Below are 24980 nucleotides of genomic sequence, written 5' to 3' on the forward strand. Positions count from 1 at the left end.
AGTCACCAACGCTCTGGATAACATGAAAACAGCCTATTAGCTCTGCTAGCGCATGTAGAATGGTCAGTGTGAGGAACGCCCCGAATTGCGGGCTGCAGTTGCACACTATTGAAGCTTGGTGCTACATCATGTGCACTCTGGGTGCTCAAATTTTCCACAGCTGATTTGCCTGAGAGTTGTGTTCAACCGATGTCATGCTATGTTTGTACAGTAACCGTATAGTCAGCTAACTGTGTGCATATATATATATATATACACGACGGAAACATGACCATCTGACTTCAACTGGCAATCACGAAACAGGAGATGGACAAGGTAAGATTAAGGATGCGGTTTGTTATTGAGAAATGCCTATAGCTAGCCAAGCGAAGTAGCTAACTAGCTACATTCGCTTGCTGAAACCAGGTTGCTAGATAGCAACTGTTGTGTAATACTAAACTGCCATATGCCAGCCAGTTGTCAGTTTGTTTGATTGGACATGACTATCATGAAATTCGACTTCGACGATTTTATTTCACGCCGAATGATTAACGTTATGTAGTTAGCTAGCTAAGATTGATAGTCGCTAGTACCGTTACATGTGCACGAGCTAGGCTAACCATAACAAACAAATTGAGCTTGAGTGGATGGGCTAGGTAGGCACTGGCGCACTACTGTATCCCTGACTGGCGCCACTAACAATTGGAACCCGAGATAGTTTAACAAGTCAGTTAAAACTAACGTGTGTATTCGTGACGTTGCAGACCCAATGTCCTTGGCCATTACACTTGTGTTGGCTTTGAAATGACTTCCCTTACCTGCTAGTGTTCACGTACACTTGTCGCTAACTTAGACATATCTTTCCTTGTTAGTTCAATTTCAATGTAATATTATTGGGTAATTTCTTATTTGCTTTGGTATATTGCAGCAGAGCAAATTGTCACCTGCAGTCCAGCCCTTTGTTCCAAAAGTCCAGCAGGAAGGGAGATTGGAGGCCCCTAAACAACTGACAACTTCATTGCCCCTGACACTACCGAACCCTTATCTGTTAGATCAAGGTTCTAGAAGGTAGGACTAATTCATTTATTTTGCCTTAATTGTTTCCATACATTTCTCTAAACCAAGTACTTGCCGGAGCTGGTGTCGGGTAGTGTGTTTATAAATGGTAAACTATTTGGTATATTCTGTCATAGAGAATAAACATAGCTTTTTTTGCCATTTGTCTTTAGTTTATTGCAGATTCCGTAGCTAACGTGATTGTGGAGTGAACTCGTTAATTTCTAAATCTCCATCCAGGCATCAGGCTGGTAAGTCTACTTCAGGTGAGGACTCGAGAAAGAGCCCCAGGCAGAGGCCATCAATCACTGATGGTATGCGAGGAGACGCACAGAGCAAGCATGGCTACATCAGCAGCCGTCGTACCAAAGGGACAACTGAAACCAGTGCATATACACCTGGAGAACGACTCATACGTGATCAGCAGACAAAGGTCTGTTAAATTATACTGACCACTTTGAAACCAAACTTGATTATAGCTTAATACAAACAAATGTATTTTAATGTGTATTCATATATCTCAACTTATTCCCCCCCAACTTCACAGGCATCAAAATCTAGTTCTGAGTTTGGTTCTCAGGACAATAACATGATCAGGACATCATTGGATGCACTAGGAAGAGGTAATCACACACGTTGCATATAACGCACAGATATTCATAATGTTTTGTTAATGGTAGGTATCAATGTTCCTTCAAATTGTGCAACTTCCAGCACGCGTTTACTGTGAACACTGAGGCTGTACCCGCTATAAGTTACAGTTTCAGACAGTGGTCAAGTAGGCTACTGTGCCTTTTTATCATAATTTAGGCATTCCAGGGTGGCCTACCATCAAAAAGAATGGAGAAAATGTATCCCACAACATTTTAACATGGAAATAGCTGTTAATATCATCCAGCCTACAGTAGCAACCAATGTGTGGTGTTTAATGTAGTCCTACATTCCATGAGACTCTTGGGAAAAAAAAAACATGCAGGGCTTGACAAGGAGGTGACTGAAAATGTTGTTTGATGCAATAAACCACTTTACAAAATTAAATGAATTATTATTCCTATACTACTATTACAGAGAATAAGACAAATTATGATGCCCTCTGCCTATTGACTACTTCGTTTATTCAAGAAGTCTCAAAATACTGCCCCTTTAAGACAAAAAAAAGCTCTTTATCTGACTCGCTTTTCAAAGATGTCTAGAAATGTACTTGTTTTGTGCTCTTGTAGGAAGCAACCACTCCCCCATTGCTGACTACAAATGATCTATAACTAGGCTAATAACTCTCACTAACTAGCAAAGGATGTGAACAAATGTGCTCACGTGGCTACATGCAGCTCTTGCTTTGATCTCAAAACAAGTGCATCTACACATGACCTCTCATGCTGTAAACACAGGCCAGATCAAAGTGAAAGTGTAGTTAAACAGTGTAATTATTCCCTCCAAGGCAATCAAACAAGTGAAATTCAACGGCGCAGACACGAGACGTATGTGGCAGGGTCTACAGGACTACAAAAAGAAAAGCTAGCATGTCATGGACGCCCACGTCACGCTTCCAGACAAACTAAACACCTTCTTTTCCCGCTTTGAGGATAATACAGTGCCACCGTCATCGCCCGCTAACAATGACTAACCATCTCTGCAGCACTCCACCAATAAGGCCTTTATGGTAGAGTGGCCAGACAGAAGCCACTCCTCAGTAAAAGGCACATGATAGTCTGCTTGGAGTTTGCCAAAAGGCAGCTAAAGACTCTCAGACTGTGAGACAAGATTTTCTGGTCTGATGAAACCAAGATGTAACTTTTTGGCCTGAATGCCAAGCATCACGTCTGGAGGAAACCTGGCCCATCCCTACGGTGAAGTATGGTGGTGGCAGCATCATGCTGTGGGCATGTTTTGTTTTTTTTGCGACGGACTGGGAGACTAGTCAGGATCGAGGGAAAGATGAGTGGAGCAAAGTACAGAGATCCTTGATGAAAACCTGCTCCAGAGCAGTCAGGACCTCAGACTAGGGTGAATGTTCACCTTCCAACAGGACAATGACCCTAAGCACACAGCCAAGACAACGCAGGAGTGACTTCGGGACAAGTCTCGGGAATGTCCTTGAGTGCCCCAGCCAGAGCCAGGACTTGAACCCGATCGAACATCTCTGGAGGGACCTGAAAATAGCTGTGTAGCGACACTCCCATCCAACCTGAAAGAGCCTGAGAGGATCTGCAGAGTAGAATGGGAGAAACTCCCCAAATACAGGTGTGCCAAGCTTGTAGCGTCATACCCAAGAAGACTCTAGGCTCTAATTACTGTCAAAGAAACTTTTACAACAAAGTACTGAGTAGAGACTGAGTACTTATGTAAATGTTATATTTCCGTTTTTATTTTTAATACATTTTCAAACATTTCTAAAAACCTGTTTTTGCTTTGTTATGGGGTATTGTGCATTATGGGGTGTATTGTCTGTAGATTGATGAGGGGGGGAAATATTTAAATCATTTTAGAATAAGGCTGTAACGTAACAAATTGTGGAAGAAGTGAAAGGGTCTGAATGCTTTCCGAATGCACTGTATATACTCTTCCATTTGCAAAATATATTTTTTGTTGTTGTCTTTAGTGGTGTTTTATTTGCTTTGTCTGCAGGGGGTTTTAGAGGGACCAGATCTGCCACAAAGTCATCAGAGAGATCTGAACCTGCCCAGGTGGATCTTGTCACGTTTGAGGTGAAAATGGCTGAATTCCCAGAGCTGGGTGGTTTGGCACCCGGCAGTCCTGCACTTCCTGCCCCACAGAAACCTGGAACCTGCTGGGGATCAGCCTCACCATCCCTCACCCCCCATCATCAGAGCTCAGTATCCACTAGTAAGGTAGGTCTACTGAGCTATTGCATGCTGTCATAATTTCATAAATTAGAAATAACATTTATCTTAAGAAAAGCCATGTGATTTTTGGATCTGTAGACTACACCAGTAAGAAAAGGACAAAGACAGGACCCCAGTCGATGCACCGCTTCCAGTGAAAATAGTGATGCATCCTTGACTATCGCACAAGGTACTGGACCTTTTTTCATTTAGCATTCAAAAGTAATGTAATGGTTTGTGCTGTACGCCATTAAGAAAATAATCAATGTACTTGACCCAATCAGGTCAGCCTGTGGAGGCAGTTTCACAGAGCAGTGGCCTAGCAGTGACCTCCTGGGCCAATGTGGCCTCCCAGCCTCCAAAGAAAGTAATCCCCAAGAAAACAGTCAATAATGGCACTCCCTCCCAGGTACTGTGTGTGCTTGATGCAAATCCTACTGTACATCTCGATCTAGCTAAAGTGCCCCCTTGCTCTCAAACTGATATGTTTAAGCTTTGAAGATTTGCGGAGGTAGAAATTAAGTTGACCAACATTTTCACTTTTGAAGAGAATTTGACATTTTTTCTTGTCCTTAATTAGAAGGAAACATCTGTGCAGCAAGAAGAACAAGCCTCTGAGAAGAAGAAAAGGAAGAAGAAGAAGAAATCCAAAATGCCGGGTGAAGGTGGAGCGTTAGAGGAGTCTGAGGACCTGGTCATTTATCAGGAGCCACCCAAGTTTGAGGTGCAATAAGTCAGTGCTCATGTACATATACTCAGTTTATTAGGTACACCCATCTAGTACCGTGTCGGTCCCTCCATTGCCTCCAGAACGGACTGAATTCTTCGGAGGCATGGATTCTACAAGGTGTGCCGTTCAAACGTAGCTCAATTGGTATCAAGGGACCTAACCTGTGCCAGGAAAAAAAAAAATCCCCACACCATTACACCACTGTCATCAGCCTGTACCATTGACACTAGACAGGATGGGTTCATAAATTCATGCTGCTTATGCCAAATCATGACTGCCATCAGCATGACGCAACGGGAACCAGGATTTGTCGGACCAGGCAATGTTTTTCCACTCCTCCATTGTCCAGTGTTGGAGCCGCTTCTTCTTTATTTTAGCTGATAAGAGTGGAACCTGTATGGTCGTCTGCTGCAATAGCCCATCTGTGACAAAGACAGACAAGTTGTGTGTTTCGAGATGCTGTTCTGCACACCGTTGTTGTACTGTGCCGTTATTTGCCTGTGTTTGGCCCGCCTGTTAGCTTGCACGATTCTTGCCATTCTCCTACCTCTCTCATCAACGAGATGTTTTTGCTCACAGGACTGCCGCTGACTGATTTTTGTTTGTTTTATTGGTCACACCATTCTTGGTACACCCTAGAAATTGTCGTTCTGAGATACTGGAACCAGTGCGCCTGGCACCGATGATCATACCACGCTCAAAGTCGCTTAGGTCACTTGTTTTGCCCATTCTAACGTTCAATCGAACAGTAACTGAATGCCTCTGTCTGCTTGCTTTATATAGCTGGACACGTGACTCACTGTTGGTGCGAACTATTTTTGTGAATGGGGTGGTGTATCTATTAAACTGGACACTGAGTTGTATAGTTATGTTTTAATAATATGCTCAAAGTGCTTTCCATTGTAAAGAGGGATATTTTAAAACACTTCAGGAGACCTCCCTTTTTTCATATTTTTTTAATTTTGATGTATTTAACCTACCTAGGGAAGTCAGTTGAGAACAAATTCGTATTTACAATGACGGCCTACCCCGGCCAAACCCTCCCTTAACCCGGACGACGCTGGGCCAATTGTGCGCTGCCCTATTTTTAATAAATCAAATGTATTTATTAATAGAGCCCCTTTTACAACAGCAGTTGCTACAGTGCTTATACAGAAACTGAGCCTAAAACCCCACGCTGATGATATTTAGTATTAAATCAATTGAATTTATTTGTTGACTGTTTATTTTCCTCCTAGGATGAAGAAGAGTTTCCAGACTTGTCTCTGGCCTTCGCTGGTTTAGGCAGAGTGCAAGGCCACAACTCAATAGTGTTCAGCAACATGGCAAAACTAGTCAACAAGGAGGTATGGAATTAACATTACTCTTGAAAATACAAACCAGAAGCATTATATGTGAAATTACAACTTAATTGAATCAATACATAATCATGTATTTTTATTTCTGGTACAGGAGGGTCACAGAGAAGGAACAGCACTCCAGCCAGGTGACCAAAACAAGGACAAAGCCACAACAGGAAAAGCTCTCCCTTCAGAGACAAAGAAGGGACAGGTCAGCACTGAACATTACTCATGATTTATAGGAAAATATTGAAATCTGATTCAGGCTGGCTTATTCTGTACAGACGCTGTTCATGATGTTAGAAGAGCAAATGGGCTAAAAAGGAGCAATATAGCCTAAAAGTCAACCTCCGTTGTTGTATAACTTTGTCCAAATGGTTATTCTTGTAAATGATGAAACCTTCTCATCAGAAAGCTGAGAAGACCAGTGGGAAGAAGAGCAAAGTCCCTGTGCAGCTGGATATTGGGAATATGCTGGCGGTTCTGGAGAAGAAACAGCAAACTCAGAAAGACAAGCAGGACACCAAAGGGGTCATCCTCTCAGGTTATATTACAGCAGAAAAACACTTGTCTTTTTTTTTTATTTACTCATGGAACTTTTAAATGAAAAGTGCTTGAAAAATAGCACTGATGATGATACAATGCGTACACATTGCTATCCACATTTTGTATCATGCTATTCTAACATATCTTCGACACTTGTTACTATGTAGTTGGTGGGTCGCTACCTGTCGGCCATAAGAATGCACTAATCCAGAAGAAACCATGGACACAGGATAAGATAGCCCACAACCCCTTGGACTCGACCAGCCCTCTGGTAAAGAAGGGCAAGCAGAGAGAGGTTCCCAAAGCAAAGAAACCCACACCACTGAAAAGGGTGAGTCTCTCAGACCCCAGCTATCTGGAAATATGTATGGACTGTTATTCCCTAGCTTGGATTTACTCTGACTTTCTTTACTCCCACAAACATTTTCTGTGATGATTAAATGTTTTTGCCCTATTGAATGCTTTGCTGAATGGTGCACTGCTATTGGACGAGATCATGCTTGATAAGCCTTACTTTTGCATGTTTTTTTAGACCAATCCGTCTTTCAATATGTTTTTATAGTCCCGTACTCTACTGCCGCCCTTTACCAGTATTGTTTTGTCTGTTCAATCTGCAGGTGATTCTCAAGGAGAGGGAAGACAGGAAACAGAACCGTTTGCTGGAGGAGCGGGCACTGCCCTTTTCAAGTGAAGAATCCAAGATGTCCGGCGACATAACAGAGGAGCTGTGTGAGGCCATCGGCATAGACCAGGACCAGCGTGACTCTACAGGTCAGACACAACTTCACTTCATCATTTTTAGAGTAGGAAATGTACTTGGTGTAAGTATTTCTGACTAAGTGTAAGAGGTAATGTGTGTGTGATACTTCAGATGTAAGCAGCAGCCCTACTAGCCCCTCTGTGCTTGAGGAGGAGCAGTCAGAAGTACATGAGGAGACTGAGAAGGAGACGGAGACTGAGGAGGAGACTGAGAAGGAGACGGAGACTGAGGAGGAGACGGAGGAGACTGTGAAGGAGACGGACACGGAGGAGACTGAAGAGCCAACCAATCAGTCTCAGCCACAGCCCTGCCCTCCCTTTCGACCCAAAATCCACAGCAGGAAATTCAGAGAGTAAGCCATCATGGTTTCCATTTCTTACACTGACAAGATAAGATTCTAAACATATACTCTTAACCATACTGGATGACACACACACCATTTAAATATTGTCTCCCAGTTACTGCAGCCAGGTGCTGAGTAAAGATGTGGATGAGTGTGTGACCAACCTGCTGAAAGAGCTGGTGCGCTTCCAGGACCGGCTGTACCAGAAAGACCCAATGAAGGCCCGCATGAAGAGGCGTCTGGTCATGGGCCTCCGGGAGGTCCTCAAACACCTCAAACTCAGGAAGGTCAAGTGTGTTGTCATCTCCCCCAACTGTGAACGCATCCAATCTAAAGGTACAGTATACTCATTAGACTCAACTTCTACAACCTGGGTTTCCTGTGTAGACTGAGATTCCAGGGGCATTCTCACCATTGGCTCTTAGAATTGTTGCTTTTCATTGTGTTTATATTGTACATGCAAGAACAAAATGACAATACCCAGTCCTTGTAATGTAAGTAGAGAAAAAATTGAATGTTTATCCAAAGATCTTTTCTCATGTTTTTTCAGTGTTTACAGTGCACAATGCTAAGGATCATGTATTCCCTCTTCCACAGGCGGTCTGGATGAAGCTCTCCACACCATCATTGACACCTGTCGGGAGCAGGGCGTTCCCTTTGTGTTTGCCCTCTCCAGGAAGGCCCTGGGCCGGTGTGTCAACAAAGCTGTGCCTGTCAGTCTTGTGGGCATCTTCAACTACGATGGAGCACAGGTATGGGCATTCAATAAAACTGGAGGCTTAGTAAGTGCTGCTGGACATTTTTGTTTAGTCTTAATGATACAATGTTGGAGACTTGAGTCACATATTGCATGATACAAACCAGAGAATTGTTCTCTTGAAACTTAAGTGGTGCGTGCATGGATGTGGTTACGGATTGTATTTGATTCTACAGGACCATTACCACAAAATGATTGAGCTGTCGTCAGAGGCGAGGAGAGCTTATGAGGTGATGATAGAAAACTTGGACTTGACATCACAAGGAGAACAAGAGAACCAGCTGAGCACTGGGCCACTGCCATCTCCACCAGCCTGCTCAGAATTAGAGGAGCCAGAGTACAGTAAGTGAACAAGTTCCATTCACTGACTGTCAAAAGCTATTTACATTACGCTAAATACTTGTGGAATCTGCCATGACTGGAATCTCCTTCAAACATTTCCTGGCGACGCATGGGTGGCCTGATCTGGGCTTAGAACAGTTAGTGTAAATTGTGTCTTACCTGATAAGAAAAACAGGTATTTACCAAGCCTGTTTCTCTGCTTAGTTTATGTAAGGTGAGGTACTAACTGAATGAAGGACTGCTCAATAATCTTGTTTATTTTCTCTAAATCCTTTTTTTCCCCCAGTAAAACTGTGGAAGAAAATGCTGGAGAAGGAATGCAATCACACGTTTTTAAACTTCGAGGGGCAGTTTAGCTCCGTCCCCAGGGCCAGTGACTGTGAAGAACAGATGGATGAGAAGAGTTGATGATGGAGACTGCCTAAAAACCCACTTGATGCCAGCGCTGACTATCAGTCCTGAAGGAAATACTTGATGGCACGCTATAGCACGATTAACGCCATGATGTTGTATCGCAAATGGCACCCTATTCCTTATAGGGAATATTGTGCCATTTCAGATGCTGACAGATCAAAATTGATCTATTTCCTGGGACCAAACCAATCACTAGAAGTGACCCTTCAGCATTTATTTACACTGCTCCATGATGATTGAGTATGCAGAACAATTTGAGCTAGGTTTATTTACCTAATGTGCCTATATAAAATAGAATCAAAGTATACTTTATCTGTGAATGTTAGATGAGCGACATGACCTCCAGAGGTCCAGTTTTTTTTCTGAACCAATGGAAATGCCACACTGTTTTGTTTGCCTGTGTTCAAATTAGGCATTATTTCCTTTGTCAATCATGTGTGTACTTACTGTATAAGGTTGAGATTCAGTGAGGCTACACCAGTCAACAAATGTCTGCTGTCATATACACTGATATGAACTTTGGTCTTCGACATTAGCCAAACTAAATTATAATTTTATTCTTAAGAGACAATGTTTTGTCTTTAAATAATTGTCAATACCTAATGAAGCTCATATAATTTTGTCAATTTACTTTGTTACATTCTTGTAATAAAGACATTCATGAGCAATACTTTAATAGTATTTTTTTTATAACATTATGGTTCAGTGATCAATAATGATCTGAAGTGATGTATTTTTATGTTCATTGTTTTTACATTCTATTCCTTCTGATGAATCATTTTGAATGGGACTAGTTTCAATGCAGTAAAACTGCCCCCAAATCAAAATGATCAAAGTTGTACAACAAATCAGTTATTCTTGTTTAAAGCAATTACAATGAAAAAATGTATTCATCAAATGTCTTAACTCTTGAATATGGATAGTTTTGGTTAAGTGAGTTTGGGTGTAACCTGTGGTGAGTTTATCTCAAATACATTAATCAGAAAATACCATATATATCCAGTCACTGTATACAGTACATACAAAAACAATATCCTGAGGAACATAGTCAATTCCCTTGTCAGTGAAAATGCCACAATCCCGAGTATTTATTTAAAAAAAAAATGTAATTTCAGACAATTACAAAGTGTGTGATATAATGACAGGCTCCACATAACCATTAGATCCTATATGCACTCCCTCTTTTGCAGGCACTGTCATATTAGGTTTACATGGCTTCTGTTGGAGACATTTCTCTGAATGATTGCCTCTTACCTTACAGGAAGTGCAATTGAGGGGTACCGTTTCTCTCTTGAGCAGCACTATATTATCATTCTCCACCACACTCACTTTGCTATAGTCCTCCTGCTTCTTATCCATCTCAGGTACCTGCACCTGTAGGCCTATGCTCTTTGTCCACCTCTGAACCTCCACACAACCAATGGCCTTCGAGGGAGTCACAATATTCTGTGATGACAAATTATGTTTGTCATCACAGTTTGATTGGCTCTTGACCACTGCTTCCCTGTAGTCTAGATGTCTGGCTAAGCCGTCCCAGAGATCTTTATGATGGCTTAAGGATCGATACTTGCTGGAAACAGGCGCTTGCTTTGGCGTTTCAGTAACATTGTTGAATGGCTTCTTCTGAAGACATGGGTGAGATGTAACGTCAGTGGACAGGCTCTTGGTCTTCCTAAAAGTAGATTCAAGCCCCTCAGAATAACCCTGTTCCACCATCTCTCTGCTTCCAACTTTTACTTCATTATTAGCCTTCATCAAAAGGCTGTGGTTATAGCAACCATGATCTATGGAGTTCTTTGTCCTTGTTCGTCCATTCTGAAGATCTGGTGTCACCTGTTCACTATCAAACACCAGTAGATAGTCCACCTGCTGGTCCTTAGTGGATATGGTGGGAGGAAAGCTCTGGTTGATCAGAGAGCTTAAAATGTCCTCGGACCGCCCACTCTGGAAGAGAGTTGCATAAGATGAACAATACTGGAAGAGGGAAATATTAACATGTAGACCTGCATGTTTAAATTCATGCTCTGAATAATTTGTGTGTTTAGTGGCTGTGATGTCTGGTGGTTGGGAGACGAGCAAAATAAGAATTTAGTATAAGATAGACAAGTATATTGCACTTTACCTTGAGGAGTTGTGTATCTAGTCCTGATATCTTTGGACCAGGAACAGGAGGCAGAAGACAATGCTTCACACTGGGACAAAAAATAAAAAGAGTAAAAAAAGAGTTAATTGTACTCACAATTTGAATATATTATGGATCGTTTGAAAATAAAACTTTTAAAATATTCTGTTTAAGGAAAATATATACTATTTTCTCTTCATGGCCAGGGTGAAGGTAACAAGCAGGATTATAAAAGCAGAGAAGACGGTGACCACAATCCAGATCAATCGCTCCTTCAGAATGTCTACAAAACACATGGGAGAGAACCGCTTCAGACTGAATTTCAAATGCATACTGTATATCAGGGTTGCGTTCAATTCAGATGTAATTGAGAATGCCTCATGAATTCCAATTCAATCATTGAGTTTGAATTGAAGTAGTAAACAGGATACAGAATTGCAATTCAAATTTTAATTAAAGGAAATATAATTTAATTCAGTGAAATTAAAATGCCTATTCTATATAAGGTGCAATCTACACAAATATACATCTTGTACATAAAACATCAAACATGTCATTATATACAATACCAGTCAAAAGTTTGGACACACCTACTCATTCAATGGTTTTTCTTTATTTTGACTATTTTCTACATTGTAGAATAATAGTGAAGACATCAAAACTATGAAATAATACATATGGAATCATGTAGTAACCAAAAAAGTGTTAAACATAGCCTGTTTACTTGGTTTAGATTTTTAAATCAAGTAGCCGACCTCTTGGTATTCTCTCAACCAGCTTCATGAGGTAGTCACCTGGAATGCATGTCAATTAACATGTGTGCCTTGATAAAAGTTAATTTGTGGAATTTCTTTCCTTCTTAATGCGCTGATGAAACTGGTTCTCATGAGAACCACCATAGGAAAGGAAGACCCAGGGTTACCCTTGCTGCAGAGGATAAGTTCATTAGACTTACCAGCCTCAGAAATTGCAGCCATAATAAATACTTCACAGAGTTCAAGTAACAGACACATCTCAACATCAACTGTTCAGAGGAGACTGCATGAAATCAGGCCTTCATGGTCGAATTGCTGCAAAGAAACCACTACTAAAGGACACCAATAAGAAGAAGAGACTTGCTTGGGCCAAGAAACACGAACAATGGGCATTAGGCCGCTGAAAATCTGTCCTTTGGTCTGATGAGTCCAAATGTAAGATTTTTGGTTCCAACCGCCGTGTCTTTGTGAGACGCAGAATAGGTGAACAGATGATCTCTGCATGTATGGTTTCCACCATGAAGCATGGAGGAGGAGGTGTGATGGTGTGGGGGTGCTTTTCTGGTGACACTGTCAGTGATTTATTTAGAATTTAAGGCACACTTAAGTGGCTACCACAGCAGCATGGCTACCACAGCATTCGGCAGTGATACGCCATCCCATCTGGTTTGTGCTTAATGGGACTATCATTTGTTTTTCAACAGGACAATGACCCAACATACCTCCAGGCTGTGTAAGGGCTATTTAACCAAGAAGGAGAGTGAATGCTGCATCAGATGACCTGGTCTCCACAATCACCCGACCTCAACCCAATTGAGATGGTTTGGGATGAGTTGGACCGCAGAGTGAAGGAAAACCAGCCAACAAGTGCTCAGCATATGTGGGAACTCCTTCAAGACTGTTGGAAAAGGATTCCAGGTGAAGCTGGTTGGGAGAATGTCAAGAGTGTGCAAAGCTGTCATCAAGGCAAAGGGTGTCTATTTTGAAGAATATAAAATATATTTTGATTTGTTTAACACTTTTTTGGTTACTACATGACTCCATATGTGTCATTTCATAGTTTTGATGTCTTCACTATTATTCTAAAATGTAGAAAATAGTAAAAAATAAAGAAAAACCCTTGAATGACTAGGTGTGTCCAAATGTTTGACTGGTACTGTATATGCATCTAAAATATTGTTGAAACATTTGATTTTCAGGACAAACTATTACATTTAATGATTAAGAATAACAAAACCTGTATACAAATATTATATTTAATTAATCACCTAAATCTTCCCAGAATGCATTAGTTTAACCCTCAAGTTGACCATAAAGCTTTCAAAAAGAAGCCAAACAAAAAAATTGGTTTGTGGAAATATAATTGGCTACTCTAAGTACTAAGGTTAAAAGAGTATGTGAACATTGTTTCAAGAGAAAAATATATATATTCTTTGGGATCTGGAAGTGTGACGCGTCAGATTCAATGAAACTCTCATGTTTTATGAATTGCACTGAATTACATTTTACATCCTGTCACTCAAACTAAAATAACATTTTGTGGCCAATTAAATTAGAATTGAATGGGAGAGGCTTTACGTACACACCTGGTGCTCTAATTGATGACGTATGTCGCGCAACAAGAGTCGAACGAATTTAGTTCAGTCAGTCGTCCTGATGAGCCCTTCACAGCTAGCTAGTTTAAAGATTTGGCGCGAAACTTCAGGGATAATTAAAAACTTGTCTGCCGAAGTTGGGACTTGCGAGCTTGTTCAGAATCATTCCATCTTTATCAGGAGTAATTTTTTTTAATTTTTTTTTTACAAAAATTCAGAGGTTAATGCCATAGTTCTACATTTACGGTGAATATCGCTACAATACATATGCTTTAGCTGTCACCCTGGCCTGATATTGGCTACACTATCCAGCTACTTCCCTCCTTACTGCGGGAGCGAAGGACACTTGTGTTACCGGCTTGCAGTGCATACTCTCCCCATTGAGCAGTAAACTATATAAAACGGTGACATCCAGACTGTTACTAGTACTCAATACCAATACTACAAGTTATTTCTTGTTAAGACTGTTATCCTTCTCAAAATGAAATCAAATGAGATGGAAAAAAATTGCCACTTTAACACTGCCGACATGTGATACAGCTTCCCAGTGGGAAGCAACTCACGTCGGCAAGTACTAGCCTATTCTGTCACCCGAAGCAAACAGGCTAGCAACACCCTTGCACTGGTCATTCGCAACGGCTTGTACTTATGTTAACTAATTGGCATGTCAAGGGGACATCCAGATGGTGACCAATACTACAATTTATTTATACCTCACCCATCGAAATTAACCACTTTCTTTTACAGGTTTTAACTAGCGCAATGCTGCTGCTGTTGTTGCCAGCTAGCCAGAATAAACTACTGAACAAAAATATGAACGCAACATGTAAAGTTGGTCCCATGTTTCATAAGCAGAAATAAAGGATCCCAGAAGTGTACCATATGCACAAACCTCTTATTTCTCTTGTACTATACCAAGAAGCTGATTATACAGCATGATCATTACACAGGTGCACCTTGTCCTGGGGGACAATAAAAGGCCACTAAAATGTGCAGTTTTGTCACAACACAATGCCACAGATGTCTCAAGTTTTGAGGAAGCGTGCAATTGGCATGCTGACTGCAGGAATGTCCACCAGAGCTGTTGCTTCCATAAGCCACCGCCAATGTCGTTTTAGAGAATTTGGCAGTACGTCCAACCGGACTAAAAACCGCAGCCCACTTGTAAACACGCCAGCCCAGGACCTCCGCATCTGGCTTCTACACATGCGGGATCGTCTGAGACCAGCCATCGGGACAGCTGATGAAACTGAAGACTATTTCTGTCTGTAATAAAGCCCTTAAGTGGGGAAAAACTAATTCTGATTGGCTGGGCCTGCCTCCCCAGTGGGTGGACCTATGCCATCCCAGGCCCACCCATGTCCGCGACCCTGCCAAGTCATAAGAAATTCATAGGGCCTAATTTATTTATTTAAATTGACTGATTTCCTTATAATGAACTGTAACTCAGTAAAATCTTGAAATTGTTGCATGTTGCGTTTAGATTTCTGTTTAGTATATCTTGCTGGAAGGGGCTCATCAGGACGACTGTGTCGTGTCTTTGGCATCATTAAATTGAAGACTTATTTTATCAAATCAATTCTCTGTAATTATTATTACGTGATTAAACTAATCATGTAAATGTAATTAACGAGGAAGTCAGGGCACCAAGGAAAATCTTCAGATTACAAAGTTATAATTTTCCTAATATAACTCTTCAGATATTTCAATATCTGATCAATTAGTCTTCTAATTAATGAATTATTCTTTACCTCACGTTAGTCTCATTACAAACGTCGTAAATTGTTGGTTATCTGCACGAACCCAGCCTTTACTATGAATCATCCATACACCAATTGTCTTAATCATTTATTTACTAACTACCTAAATAATCACAGAAATGCATAAACAAACAAACAGTAGATATGGTTACAATGAAATGATAGGGGAGGTTCCCTAGTGGGCTAAGCCGATATGGCGGCTTGGTGGACAAAGGGAAGTGGGTGTGGACTGAGAAGGGCGGGAATTACAAGAGTCACTACACAGTTGATAATTATATTGATTGAAATGCTAATCCTTTGCACATGAACGCTCACTCATTCGGGAATAATTGCAATCAATATATATTGACGCTCAGTGTGTCGTCGTGATCTCAGTTGGAATCGTCCCTCTTTCCGTTGGAAAGTTCATCCACCCGTCTCTCTCTGCTCCCATGAAGTCTCTCGTGATTAGAATGGATACTTCAGAGTCCCATTCAGAAATGTTCTTATAGAATAGATGTTTCGGCGGTTGTTGGTCTTCGCATTCCAGCTCGACATAATTCCTAGCTGCAGACTAGTAATTAGTATCGAAGATTTGCTCTTATTCTGTCGGTATCGATAGTCTCAGAGTTGAACCATTTCCACCCGTGTAGCCAATGCTCCACGTGGTTTGGTTAGGAATTCAACAACCATTACACCCTTAGCTTATACTGAGGTTTTTGTGGTCTTTACTCAAACCTGTGATCGAGGTACGCATGGTCTAAAGAGGATTTCTCCAGGTGGGGGTTTTATTCGGAACAGTAGAAAAGGGGTGTCCCATGAGCCAGATCATGTCTGTGCTCACGGGGCGGGCCAATGACTTAGTTAAACTTTGAAGGGAATACAATTCTCTCACATTAATGGTTCAAAATGACATTACATAATTTCACAAATAGTTTCATCTTTACTCATTCATTTTATACTATAATTAGATGAAAATCTCATAACGGAGACTCTTGTATAAACAGAGTTATGGTAATATGGCTGTATTGTCTTTCAATGAGGTCACAACATGAAACAAAATGGACCGGTCGTAGCTGGCTTCTCCACCGACCGGTTACACATTCTCCAAAACATGGATATTGTTCAGTTCTCAAGTTCTGTGATGTAGAATAAGTTCCTTTGTTCTACTGTGAAACTCTCTCTCTGTATACTGCCTGGCCATGAGGAGAGTCTCCTCTAGGAATTTGCAACCTGAGATAACAGAACCTGGGTGCAGGGGGAAGAGAGAGGTGGTGAGAGAGGGGGATGGTACTCGCTATACCCAAAGAGGGCCACGTCATGACAACTGACTGAACCAAATCCATTAGTCTCCACTTGACTCTCACCTGCGCAACATACAATTTGTGCACCAGGCGTGCAGGCCAGCTGTAACGGATTACATTTACGTTACTTTCTAAAATGTAATCTTTTACAGTTACTGTACGAAAGGCTGTGAACTATTTGTATTTAATCATATTAGTAATGTTAGTTCATCATATACGAGCTGTAACTCACCGGTGAGTGGAGCAGAGCATGCTGGGCGATCTCAAGCTCAGAGAAGAAGATCAGCTCGAGAGAAGTCAAGTGAGAGAAAGTTCCAGCCATCCTTGCGTTTTCCCACCAGTTAGTTTTCAATGTGTTAGCCAAGGACAGTGTGCGTCCTTATTGATACGCAAGTACATATTTATATATTTCAGGACGACTGACTTAAAACCTAGTGGTTAAACACGGAAGTAGTTCCAATAGTTTTTTCACGTTGGGGATTTATCAAAACAACCCAACCAAGCCGCACTGCTTCTTGACACAATGCCCACTTAACCCGGAAGCCAGCCGCACCAATGTGTCGTAGGAAACACCGTACACCTGGCGACCGTGTCAGCGTGCACTGCTCCCGGCCCGCCACAGGAGTCGCTAGTGCGCGATGGGAAAAGGACATCCCTGCCGGCCAAACCCTCCCCTAACCTGGACGACGCTGGGCCATTTGTGTGCCGCCCCATGGGTCTCCCGGTCGCAGCTGGCTGCGACTTGAACCCAGAATCTCTAGTGGTACAGCTAGCACTGCAATGCAGTGCCTTAGACCACTGCACCACTCGGGAGGCCCACGCATACTCAGGCTGACTGGCTCTCGTTCAGGCAAATGAGAAATAAGTGCACACAGGTTATCCGGAAGGCCAAAGTTAGTTACTTTAAGGAGCAGTTCTCTCTGTGGGTCTAACCCCAAGAAATTCTGGAAAACAGTTAAAGACATGGAGAATAAACCCTCCTTCTCACAGCTGCCCATGTCCCTTAATGTTGATGTGGTTGTTACTGACAAGGAGCACATGGCTGAGGTCTTTAATCACCACTTCATTAAGTCAGGATTCCTATTTGACTCAGCCATGCCTCATTGCCCGTCCAACATTTCCTCATCTCCCACCCCTTCTAATGCAACGAGCTCTAATGCTCCTCTCTCCCCTTCCCCACTACAAAGTTTCTCCCTGCAGGCAGTCACTGAGTCTGAGGTGCTAAAGGACCTCCTTAAACTTTACCCCAAAAAACAATCTGGGTCAGATGGTTTGGATCGTTTCTTCTTTAAGATTGCAGCCCCTAATATCGCCAAGCCTGTATCTGACCTTTTTAACCTGTCTCTCCTCTCTGGGGAAGTTCCCATTGCTTGGAAGGCAGCCATGGTGCGTCCTCTATTTAAAGGGAGAGATCATTCTGATCCTAACTGTTATAGGCCAATTTCTATTTTGCCCTGTTTATCAAAAGTGTTGGAAAAACTTGTCAATAATCAACTGACTGGCTTTTTTTATGTCTATAGTATTCTCTCTGGTATGCAATCTGGTTTCTGCTCAGGTTATGGATGTGTCACTGCAACCTTAAAGGTCCTAAACGATGTCACCATTACCCTTGATTCTAAGCAATGTTGTGCTGATATTTTTATTGACTTGGCCAAAGTTTTTGATACAGTAAACCATTTCATTCTTTTGGGCCGGCTAAGGAGTATTGGTGTCTCTGAGAGGTCTTTGGCCTGGTTTGCTAACTACCCTATCAAAGTCTCCAAGGGAGTACCCCAAGTCTCGATCATAGGACCCTACGCACTGCTCAATTTGCATCAACAACATAGTACAGGCAGTAGGAAGCGCTCTCATCCATTTATATGCAGATGATACAGTCTTATACTCAGCTGGCCCTCCCTGGATTTTGTGTTAAACACTCTACAACAAAGCTTTCTTAGTGTCCAACAAGCTTTCTCTGCCCTTAACCTTGTTCTGAACACCTCCAAAACAAAGGTCATGTGGTTTGGTAAGAAGAATGCCCCTCTCCCCACCAGTGTGATTACTGCCTCTGAGGGTTTTAGAGCTTGAGGTAGTCACCTCATACAAGTACTTGGGAGTATGGCTAGATGGTACACTGTCTATGGGCCTCCCGTGTAGTGCAGCGGTCTAAGGCACTGCATCGCAGTGCTAGAGGCATCACTACAGACCCGGGTTCGATCCCAGGCTGTGTCGCAGCCGGCCACGAACATAAGAGACCCATGAGGCGGCGCACAATTGGCCCAGCGTCGTCCGGTTTAGAGGGTTTGGCTGGCCGGGATGTCCTTGTCCCGTCGTGCTCTTGTGGCGGGCCGGGTGCATGCACGCTGACTTCGGTCGCCAGTTGTGTTTTCTTCCAACACATTGGGGAGGCTGGCTTCCGGGTTAAGCGAGCAGTGTGTCAAGAAGCAGTACGGCTTTGCAGGGTCATGTTTCGGAGGACGCATGGCTCCTGAACTTCACCTCTCCAGAGTCCGTACGAGAGTTGCAGCGATGGGAAAAGACTACCTACCAATTGGATATCACGAAATTGGGGAGAAAAAGGGGTAAAAAGTACAACAAAAATAAATAAAAATAAAAGCTGCAGGCTAAGGTTAAATCTAGACTTGGTTTCTTCTATCGTAATTGCTCCTCTTTCACCCCAGCTGCCGAACTAACCCTGATTCAGATGACCATACTACCCATGCTAGATTACGAAGACGTAATTTATAGATCGGCAGGTAAGGGTGCTCTCGAGTGGCTAGATGTTCTTTACCATTCGGCCATCAGATTTGCCACCAATGCTCCTTATAGGACACATCTCTGCACTCTATACTCCTCTGTAAACTGGTCATCTCTGTATACCCGTCGCAAGACCCACTGGTTGATGCTTATTTATAAAACCCTCTTAGGTCTCACTCCCCCCTATCTGAAATACCTACTGCAGCCCTCATCCTCCACATACAACACCCGTTCTGTTAAAAGTTCCCCAAAGCACACACATCCCTGGGTCGCTCCTCATTTCAGTTCGCTGCAGCTAGCGACTGAAACAAGCTTTTTTTTTAAACATTCAAACTGGACAGTTTTATCTCAATCTCTTCATTCAAAGACTCAATCATGGACACTCACTGACAGTTGTGGCTTCTTCATGTGATGTATTGTAGTGTCTACCTTCTTGCCTTTGTGCTGTTGTCTGTGCCCAATGTTTGTACCATGTTTTGTGCTGCTACCATGTTGTGTTTCTACCATATTGTCATGTGTTGTTGCTACCATGCTGGGTTGTCATGTGTTGCTGCCATGTTATGTTGTTGTCTTAGGGCTCTCTTTATGTAGTGTTGTGGTGTCTCACTTGTCATGATGTGTGTTTTGTCCTATATTTTTAATCCCAGCCCCCGTCCCACAGGAGGCCTTTTTTGGTAGGCCGTCATTGTAATAAGAATTTGTTCTTAACTGACTTGCCTAGTTAAATAACTTAAATAAATTAAAAAGGTGTTTATGTCTGAAGATGCACTCTGCGACGATAATGTCAAATTTATGGTTACGCTAACTAGTAGTTTCTACAGCGAGCTAGCTACTGTGAGCTGTCTAGCTCTGTTGTGGTTGTCATAACATTTCAGACATTTAACCCTGTATTTATATTGGATAATTTCCCCCAGTGCGTCATTTATATGCCCTGCAATTGTATAGGTGTATGGTACATCATTATATTATGTTTCACTGTTTAAAGGTATTCCAGTTCATTGTGCAGTTGTAGCCCTGTACTGAAAATGATGGCGCTATGCTTTGTAGTACAGTTGAAGTCGGAAGTTTACATATACCTTAGCCAAATACATTTAAACTCAGTTTCACGATTTCTGACATTTAATCCTAGTAAAAATTATCTGTCTTAAGTCAGTTAGGATCACCACTTTATTTTAAGAATGTGAAATGTCAGAATAATAGTAGAGATTATGATTTATTTCAGCTATTATTTCTTTCATCACATTCCCAGTGGGTCAGAAGTTTACATAAACTCAATTAGTAGTTGGTAGCATGGCCTTTAAATTGTTTAACGTGGGTCAAACGTTTTGGGTAGCCTTCCACAAGCTTCCCACAATAAGTTGGGTGAATTTTGGCCCATTCCTCCTGACAGAGCTGATGTAACTGAGTCAGGTTTGTAGGCCTCCTTGCTGACACACGCTTTTTCAGTTCTGCCCACAAATGTTCTATAGGATTGAGGTCATGGCTTTCTGATGTCCACTCCAATACCTTGACTTTGTTGTCTTTTAGCCATTTTGCCACAACTTTGGAAGTATGCTTGGGGTCATTATCCATTTGGAAGACCCATTTGCGACCATGCTTTAACTTCCTGACTAATGTCTTGAGATGTTGCTTCAATATATTCACATAATTTTCCTCTCTCATGATGCCATCTATTTTGTGAAGTGCACCAGTCCCCTCCTGCAGCAAAACACCCCCACAACATGGTGCTGCCACCCCCGTGCTTCACGGTTGGGAGGGTGTTCTTCGACATGCAAGCCTCCCCCTTTTTCCTTCAAACATAATGATGGTCATTATGGCTAAACAGTTATATTTTTGTTTCATCAGACCAGAGGACATTTCTCTAAAAAGTACGATCTTTGTCCCCATGTGCAGTTGCAAACCGTAGTCTGGCTTTTTTATGGCGGTTTTGGGCAGTGGCTTCTTCCTTGGTGAGCGGCCTTTCAGGTTATGTCGATATAGGACTTGTTTTACTGTGGATATAAATGCTGTTTCCTCCAGCATCTTCACAAGGTCCTTTGCTGTTGTTCTGGGATTGATTTGCACTTTTCACACCAAAGTACGTTCATCTCTAGGAGACAGAACGCGTCTCCTTCCTGAGCGGTATGATGGCTGCGTGGTCCCATGTTTATTATTTGGCACAGCCAGTCATAAAATCCGATTTTAAACCTAACCCTAACCACACTGCTAACCTTAATGCCTAACCCTAACTTTAAATTGAGACCACAAAGCAAATTTCAGTTTTTTTTTTACAATATAGCCAATTTTGACTTTGCAGCTGGCCCATCTAATGGAGATCGCTCAGTCCTGCCTCAAAGACAAGACTCATCCCAATAACATCAACCTACCTGCTTAAGAGGCCTTAGAAGAAGACAACAAATGTATATTAGCAATTGAACGACATCTATTGTAGGATAAATGAATGTCAAATTTTACATAGCTGGCCATAAATTGATGTTGTATTTTTCTTTATGGGTTGGTTATGTAGGCTTCTTCTAACCCATTGGTTTCTACTACAGATAATAATATGATTAAATTATATCTTTACATTAAAAACCAAAGTCTGTCAGATTTCCAGTCATTCCAATTAATTTAATACCCCTTGATCTTCAAGAATAGGACTTGGAAATACAGATAAACCAAATTGTTTTACCTGAGCATAACCCCAAAACTAAGGACTAATTAACCTACTCTGTTAATGATTTTGTTGTCATCGAGGACTGATTTGGCTCATTGATTCGAGTTGAAAAAGGAATGCTGCTCTAAAAATTGCATGCTTTGAGCACTACCGAAAAGTGCCATTTGCATGTGAAAAATGTATGCCATATGCTGCATTTGCTATAGGCCTATTGTTTACCTTTTTGTTGGTGACACTTTGATATCTCGACAATTTGCAGCTGTTTAAGTCTATCAAAAGTGCACCAGTTTGAGCATGTGTCTGTTAGGCCTATGGACATTTTATTTTTGAATCAGCACGAATTAGAGATTGAGCAATAAAAGCCCCACTTGTGGTGTTCTTAAATTAAACTTGTTTATGACAGTATGGAGCACAATACCACGGGGCAGTTTAGAAGGGAGGAACTCAAACTTTTATTTGATAGGCTGGGTGGGATCCGCACTACCACTGCAGCTGTTGCAAAACCTTTCTTAAACGGAAGCAAACGGAACGGGGAGGGACCTACCTGAATTTTTCCAATAGAAACTCTTGTTTTGCTTAAACGGTAAACGGTTTCCGTAATGAATACACCCCTGGTCACAAAAACAATGATTGATAGGCAGTTTAAACTTCTTCAATTCAACCATTATTGGGTTAAAATACACATATGTACATTTGTGAACAGCCATCCACAGCAATCAGTCTCCGTAAAGATCAAATTGACAAATGAGAGCAGTAGTGTGATTCACACCAATGCCCTATGTAGCCTAGATATTAATAAATGCTATCCGTGTCTCCTATATGCTACACGACTGCTACACCATTGGAAGACATAGCTTGGACGTTAGCCTATTCCTGCTCTTTTCTCGCAATCCATCAAACAAATTTGGTGTGTCATCAGTGGTCTCTGACTTATAGAAAGGTGTCACATATTATTTTTGCAAACATCCTTTCTGAATTTTAAAGTAATCCTAGAAGTAATCATGTCGTTTTTCAAAAGTATCTGCAATCTGAATACAATTTTTTGCTGGTAACGTAACGGGTTACAGTTACAGTTCAAATGTGATCCGTTAATCCCTACCCTGCAGACGTGTTCGTATAGCCTCTCCCAATTTCAACTCATGAGTTGAATAAGAGTCAGTTCCAAAATTCTGAATTGAGCACAACCCTGCTGTATATCAACAGTAAGTATTGTATGTCCAAGTATGTTCACTATGCACTTTCTGCTTATCTGAAATTCTCTTACTGGTGGACACTTAACCTTGATCCCATCTGTACATCAACCACCTTGGATGCCACAAAGTGGTACAGTAAGGACCAAGATAGCATAGAACCATTGAGCTCTGCAACTTATTGAGGGAAATAAAATAATCATAAAAAATCTTACAGTCAGGGACCTCTGTGTGTGTAGTGGTGCTCCACTCGCTCCAGAGGCTATGGTCTAGTTTACAGCGAAGCTGGACCATGTAGACCTCTCCTGGATGCAGACTGTAGATGATCAACTGGGTCTGCTTCCCTGAGGCATACTCCTATAAAGACAAATATAAGGAAACTAAGAAGAGCCTGGACCTGACCAACTGTTTATATATAACATCAACTAAATGGAAATTAAACAGTTAATAAATAAGTTTACACTTCTAACTTGACCCTCACGGAGTAAACTACAATGAGTAAAATAAAAAAAAACAGGGAATTTATCTCTTTTTGCCTCGTCTGTCTACTCTATAGAGTAACCCATCCACACACACACCTCCCACTCGCTCTCCTTCTTATTCTGTCGTTTCACCCGTAGTTGGTAGGTAAGAGTGATCCAGCCAGAGCGTGTGTCGGCCTCGTGAGGGGGCTCCCATTTCACCAGGAGGTGTGGACTCTCCTCAGTCTCCACCACAGACACTGTCACATTCTCTGGGGCATTGGGCTGGACTGCATGAAGCACAGATAGAACACAATTCATTTCTGTAGGGCTCCAATAGGCTTGATCCATATTCAGTAAGTTCTATATCAGGGATGGGCAACTGAAGGCCCACCCCACCTTTTGTAGACTGGCAGATTGTGGAGACCTCAGTCGGGGTCTCAACTTACTGTTGACAATTGGAATAGTAGAATACACAAGGTGCAATTTCGAAATGTGGTTGTGCATCAGCAGCTTTTCTCTTGTTATGTCATTCACTGACAGTCGCTCAATTAACCCATGTCAGCTAAAATGTTTTAGATTTGTAAATTAGTCTAGCCAGCTATCTAAACTTGTAGTAACCATGGTCGAATTACCAACCGGGGGGCCCCCCATTGATTTTGTTTATCACTATCACTCAGATATCATATAAAAAACTGCAAACATTTCTCGTCACCCTATGGCAAAATATGTAGAATTGCAGGAAATTAGTTGTAAAACCGCACATTTTCCTCTGCCCCATGGCAATATGAGTAGAATTGTATGAGTTATCAAATTACGAAATCGTCTCTCTGCCCCATGGCAAAATATGTAGAATTGCCGCGAACTTCCTTCAAAACTGAAAAATGTTCTCTACGCCCCATGGCAAAATGTGTAGCATTACAGGAAATGAACTCTAAAACGTTCCCTCCGCTGTCAATTTCCAAAAGGCTAGGGCCGGCTCTGACTGCATACAGTATGTGGGTATGGATGTGTGTACACAAACCCGCAAGTCCCTGCAGCCCCTCGTGATGAGTTCAGATGTTTTGCCCATCCCTGCTCTATATAGACATAAGAATGGATGTTCGCTCAAACATATGCAAATCAAATCAGGTTTTATAAATGTAAAATCTAAACATAGTAATATTTTGTTTTCCTGTTTTTCAATGATTTGTTTGTTTTTTGGTCATAATGGAGTAGATCCAGCCACATGTCAATAAAGTATCACATCAATAACGAAATTTGTTTTCTTTGCATTTATCCAATGCCAAAACAAACAACAAGTAAGCCAGAG

The 24980-nt window shown here is 41.7% G+C and overlaps 2 protein-coding genes across 6 annotated transcripts in view; one reads left to right on the plus strand and one right to left on the minus strand.

The window, feature by feature from the left end:
- Nucleotides 1–9780, plus strand: secisbp2 (SECIS binding protein 2). 3 transcript variants are annotated; one of them, XM_071403718.1, is made up of 19 exons: nt 1–315; nt 908–1047; nt 1276–1468; nt 1583–1658; nt 3661–3884; nt 3978–4068; nt 4163–4287; nt 4459–4602; nt 5847–5954; nt 6061–6159; nt 6360–6492; nt 6662–6825; nt 7112–7265; nt 7366–7453; nt 7493–7606; nt 7713–7933; nt 8195–8349; nt 8531–8696; nt 8983–9780. In XM_071403718.1, the coding sequence occupies exons 1-19, from the start codon at nt 307–309 to the stop codon at nt 9102–9104; spliced, it is 2526 nt and encodes an 841-aa protein (XP_071259819.1). In that variant the 5' UTR covers nt 1–306; the 3' UTR covers nt 9105–9780. The 3 variants fall into 3 exon arrangements, with proteins under 3 accessions (XP_071259819.1, XP_071259818.1, XP_071259820.1); XM_071403717.1 differs by having other exon boundaries at nt 7366–7606; XM_071403719.1 differs by lacking the exon at nt 4459–4602 and having other exon boundaries at nt 40–315; nt 7366–7606.
- The window catches only part of prlrb (prolactin receptor b), a 23269-nt gene continuing 8056 nt past the window's right edge, over nt 9768–24980 (minus strand). For all 3 annotated transcript variants that reach the window (XM_071403720.1, XM_071403721.1, XM_071403722.1), the window contains 5 exons: nt 23786–23958; nt 23423–23564; nt 11419–11515; nt 11233–11302; nt 9768–11054 (listed from right to left, as the gene is read on the minus strand). In XM_071403720.1, the coding sequence (XP_071259821.1) occupies nt 10230–11054; nt 11233–11302; nt 11419–11515; nt 23423–23564; nt 23786–23958 (1307 nt within the window). In that variant the 3' untranslated portion in view covers nt 9768–10229. The remainder of the gene's footprint in view (nt 11055–11232; nt 11303–11418; nt 11516–23422; nt 23565–23785; nt 23959–24980) is intronic.

Source organism: Salvelinus alpinus, chromosome 5 (assembly GCF_045679555.1).
Source record: "Salvelinus alpinus chromosome 5, SLU_Salpinus.1, whole genome shotgun sequence".
NCBI classification, from domain to species: Eukaryota; Metazoa; Chordata; class Actinopteri; order Salmoniformes; family Salmonidae; genus Salvelinus; species Salvelinus alpinus.

Excerpts from the sequence above, each read along its gene's own strand:
- secisbp2 (XM_071403717.1), top strand. Across the intron at positions 5,955-6,060 it reads CAAAACTAGTCAACAAGGAG|GAGGGTCACAGAGAAGGAAC; the intron begins GTATGGAATTAA and ends TTTCTGGTACAG. Across the intron at positions 8,697-8,982 it reads ATTAGAGGAGCCAGAGTACA|TAAAACTGTGGAAGAAAATG; the intron begins GTAAGTGAACAA and ends TTTTTCCCCCAG.